Genomic DNA, 4,857 nt, shown 5'->3' with positions numbered 1-4,857 from the left:
ACGTGGGTCAGCCCACTTTTTAAATCACAGGTTACGCGGGCGTCCACGAACACAGATTAAGTGGGGTTTTATGTTGACTTTTTAAAATTAATATTAATGCGGCTGTGCCGCGTGCTGGTGGAAGGGGGGCTGTGGGAGCCGTTTTGCCGCGATGCATTAGGTGTGTATTTTGGGGCCGCGGCAGTTATCTTCAACAACATTGAGGATCCGGAGGTGCTTGAAGTTCTAGCTACCAGGGAAGCACTGACCCTTGCTGAGGACCTGTACGAGCAGAAAGTTTTCATCGCTTCGGATTGCATAGCTGCGATGGAGGCGATCAAAGGAGGAACGACGGCAGCATACAGAGCAGTGGTACATGAAATAACGTATAGAGCTCGTTTTTTCTCCTTTTGTACATTTGGTAATCAATTTTGGAGCTCGAATTTTGAGGCCCACAACCTCGCGAAGCATGCATTAATGTTGGGGACCGGACGTCATGTTTAATTAGGCCATCCCAGCGATCTTTTATTCGTTCTTGTAAACATTGTGACAGTTGAATTAAAGCTTCGCGAGTTTGTCTCGAAAAAGAGTGGGGTTTTATGTGGGCGCCGTGAGCGGCCCGTGTCCACCTGTAACCTGATGGTTCATGGTAGACTGCATGTACGCCTCTTCGCATGCATACATGGATCCCATAGTTTTAAATAGCGGGAACCTTTTCAGTAGGGTGCTGCTAAATAATCGTCTTCACAAATAGCCCGCTTTTAACTTGCTATAGCTGATTTGAAGGTCCGCTGCTATTTTTCATAGCCCGCTATTTAAAACATTGGTAGATCCTGGTGCTGACAACGGAAGAGATCAAAGTTACAGTGTTGTACGTTCTAGGGATATTGTTGCCGAACGTCGTTACCATCCTCTTCAAAGATGCGAGGATCAGTAACTATGACTAGTCAATGTTTTTCTAGGAAGGCGCTACCTCGAAAGTCCCTCAATTTTTTCATAGGAAGATTTGGGCACCAGGTTCTTTGATGGTGTTCGGTATGTCTTCATCATCGTCGTACCCATGCAATTTTATAGCCAAAGATCTCATTTCAGCCAGGTGGAAGCCCGAGATGATTTAGGTGGTGTTTGGTTCTCTAATCCTAGAACTTTTTCTAGTTCCTAAAACTTTTTGAAAAAGACTCTCAAAAAGGTGCTTCTAAGGTTTTTTAGCAAAAAGTTTCAAAAAAGTCCAATCGTGTTTGGTTTGCTAGGGACTTTTTCTAGTCCCAACACAAAAAAAGTTTCTGGAACCAAACACCCCCTTACTATCTAGTTTGAGGCTATCGAGGGTCCACGTTATGGTGCAGACTATAATATCTACTCTCACGTAAATTGAGATATCTAAGAAGTGCAAATTACTTAAAGAAATGTAGCAGAACAAAGTTATGGCGCAATTTTGTTTTCTTCCTTTTGCTTTCAGTTTCATAATCAATGGACTCAACCGTTTCTAAACTAGATACTTATATCCATTAGAATTTCTTATGATGCTACATGTAAGATTGCAGTGTCCACAAGAGAAGTACACATTAATATATCTAAGGTACTAAAATGACCCCCAACACAGAATCTATGCAACACATTACAATTGCATCTTAGGTACACATAATAATTTATGTATATGAAACATACTTGGTTCCTATTACCCCATTTTCAATTTTTAGTTTAAACCAAACATAGCATTACTTTTCGTTAGAATAACTCCCTACGTAATTATCTTATATAGTCAAGTCGTCAACCAACACTTACTCAGCAACATTCATATTTTTCATTAAGTATTTATTATGTAGATTTTTCACGTCTCATGATAGTATAGTGGTCAAACCCACGCATTCTTCCTTTCTTGTTGTTTTTGCTTACAATGGTCGCCTCCGGTGACCCAAACAGTAAGGTAAAAGAAGCGAAAGAAGAAACATTAATGGTAATCTAAGGAGAAGAAAGATAATTCATACACAAAACAAGGATATGAGACGATGGAAGAAGAGAAAAGGGGGGGGGGGACAAAATTATGTAGAAGGGGATAAAAAATGAGCGATGTCACAACATTAGTGTTGGTGAGATCGCCAACTTCACGAATTCAAAAGGATCTCAACATGGTCTGTTGCTGTTCATCAATGGCGGCTGGTCTAACACCTTGCGTCATTGGGTGGGTTGCTGGGTTGGGCGTGTGCGGATTCAGACAGGGAGCCATGGTAGGGGGTCACAAGGGGTGGCGTATGGAACGGTGGCGGGACGGATGGGTTGCTCCGACGAGGTTGGGCCACCCGTCACCGGCATAGGGAGTGCAGGTTGTGGACGAGTTCTACTCTTGCATTTTCACCTCTCCCCCGCACTAGTTGCTCCTGGTCCCTGACCGTCATGGGCCATGTCGGTCGATGCCGGTGGTCGGGGTATGTTGACCAATGCTTCACCCATGGCCTTGGATGGGCTCGGTCTCCTGGATGGCGGCCCTGGTGGTGGGAGCCACGGTGCTCGTGGGCTGACACCGGGGCTCGGGTGCACACTAGTTACCATGGTTGTGGGGGCGGCATGGTGGTTGGTGGTTGGCCTCCGTGATGGTGGTATGGCAGAGATTTCGTGTCTTGCCGCTCACTGACCGAAGGTGGAGTGTGCCAGGGTGAAAACCTTGTCTGGCTTTTGGCTAAGCTGATGGAGGTGACGTCCGTGGACGTCATCTACTTCTTGAAGTCTCTGTCGTGGTTGCTCCGGATCATGCGTCGTGCTCCAGATGAAAATCTTGATCTTTTAGATCGGGCAGTGGCGGCGCTCCGGTGTCGTGATTTTGTTGAAGGCACCGCCTTGGAGCTCACGGCTTGTCGACGTTCAACTTCACCTCTTCGCGGTGTCTTTCACGGTTGTGGGCTCCATCGACTCTGTAGTGTTGCTTAGTCTCCATTTGTGGTATACTCGGAGTTGTATAGGGTGTTGTGGTTGATATTCGGCACCCTTGTATCTTGCATCGCGTGTGTCGTAGCGTCGTGTTTGGTGCTGGTTTGCGTTGGGTTGTGATGTTTGGTCGTTGCTTTATATATAAAACGGGGTGAGAAGCCTTTGTCAAAGGAACACAAAAACACTGCAAATTCGTTTTTATTTACTCGTGACAGCAAAACTTCACACTCCAAAAGTCAGCTACGATCTTATGAACAGAGACAGACGGACCAAACAACACTGTGGGCGGATCGGGCCTGCCTAGGTGGAGCTCATGGCCAGTTGGTGAACTCGAAGACCTTGCCGACGATCTCGAGCCCCGTGGGGATCTGCCAGATGAAGAGCAGGACGTTGATGGTGTTGAGCGCGATGTGCAGGCTCCTGGCCGTCTCGTTCCCCTTCTGCATCGCCGGCACCAGCGCCGCGGCCGCCGCCCAGAGCACGGTGATGGCCGCCCCCGCGAACAGGTGCGGGCCCGGGAAGAGCTTGCCGGTGCGGAGCCAGGTGTTGAGCGCGCCGCCGACGGACTCGGTGACGCCCAGGCCCAGCAGGATCGACCCCGCGTTGAAGTGCCGGTCCCGGAAGCCCCCCTTCACCAGCTTCTTCCTCTCCTGCGCCGTCCATGGCCATGGAACAGAGCAATCAGTCACGGCGCCATTGCAGGAACAGCAGGTCGAACGAGGTGGAAGGTTATTGCTAGTCACTTACCTCGGTGAGCTCGTTGATCTTGATCTCGGTGGGGGACTTTGCGGCTGGGGGAGGGGGCGGGGCGGCGGAGTCCCCGGCGCCGACCGCGGCGGGGGTGGCGGCGGCGGCGGGGCGGACCTGCTTCTTGAGCTCGGTGATCTCGTCCTGGACGGTGCGGACGCGGCGCCACTGCCAGCCGAGGTAGCCCGCCCAGAGCGTGTAGGCGAAGAGGCCGCCCATGATGGCCGGGTGCAGCAGCGCGACGGTCCGGCCCTCGATGATCCCCAGCTCGCCGCCCACCGCCAGCGCGTCCGGCGGCGGGAGCGCCGCCAGCAGCGGCACCGCCCCCGCCAACGCCACCGCCGCGGACCTCAGCGACGGCACAGCAGGCGACGAAGACGACGACGACGAGGACGACGACTGCTTGGGGTTCTTGGGAGAGGAGGAGGAGGCGGAGCAGGAGACGGGGTGGAGGCGGGCGGTGCGGGCGACGGCCGTGAGCGGCGAGGCCACCGGCGCGGCCATGGGCGTTCGAGCTGCGTGCGCGCGTGCGTCCTGGACTGGTGGCTGGGAGGAGATAAGGAAATGAACGGACGGACGAGCTGGCTGGCTGGCTGGTGTGCTTTTGGCGAGCTGAGCCTGAGCGAGGGTGAGCTCGGTGTTGGTTGGGGGAGACGAGACGACAGGCGGCGTGGCGTCCACGCGCGCGGCCAGCGCTTTTGGCTGGGCCCGGTTTCCGGCGTCTTCTGGGCCGACGGCGACGGGTATCGTCGTATCAAGGCGTCCCTGTCCGTTGGGCTTTTCCGGGCCGATCGCCTCGATGGGGAAGCCAGTGGTGCGTGGGACTGACACGCTAGGACTGGTCTACACAAGTCTACGGCGCCGTGGTGCTCGCCGAGACCATAATGACGTCTATCTGGGTCGTCGGCTATGGCCTTTTCAGATATTTCTGACCCAGAGACGCTAAAGGCGCTAGCTTGTCGAGAAGCGCTGAATCTAACTTTGGATTTATCAGTTGAACACATTATCATCGCATGTGATAATAAGATTGTAGTGGCGGATATCAATAACGGAACTGAAGGCCCATACAGTGCCATTATCAAGATGATTCGTGCCAGGGCGAGGAGTTTCAGAAGCTGTGAGTTTATTTTTAAAGGTCGGGCGAGGAATATTGATGCCCATAATTTAGCTAAATTTTCGTCTTCTTTAGATGTTGGTCGTCATTTA

At 51.9% G+C, this 4,857-nt stretch overlaps 1 protein-coding gene across 1 annotated transcript; it reads right to left on the bottom strand.

Annotated features, from left to right (window-relative positions):
- Positions 1–3,075: 3,075 nt before the first annotated feature.
- On the bottom strand, positions 3,076–4,286 carry LOC125514885. The gene is made up of 2 exons (XM_048680254.1): positions 3,652–4,286; positions 3,076–3,554 (listed from the first exon to the last, which is right to left on the bottom strand). The coding sequence occupies exons 1-2, from the start codon at positions 4,153–4,155 to the stop codon at positions 3,216–3,218; spliced, it is 843 nt and encodes a 280-aa protein (XP_048536211.1). The 5' UTR covers positions 4,156–4,286; the 3' UTR covers positions 3,076–3,215.
- Between the last annotated feature and the right edge of the window lie 571 nt (positions 4,287–4,857).

Source organism: Triticum urartu, chromosome 6 (genome assembly GCF_003073215.2).
Source record: "Triticum urartu cultivar G1812 chromosome 6, Tu2.1, whole genome shotgun sequence".
Taxonomy (NCBI): domain Eukaryota; kingdom Viridiplantae; phylum Streptophyta; class Magnoliopsida; order Poales; family Poaceae; genus Triticum; species Triticum urartu.
The sequence above is the reverse complement of the archived record's forward strand: the minus strand, read 5'-3'. Positions and strand labels throughout refer to the sequence as shown.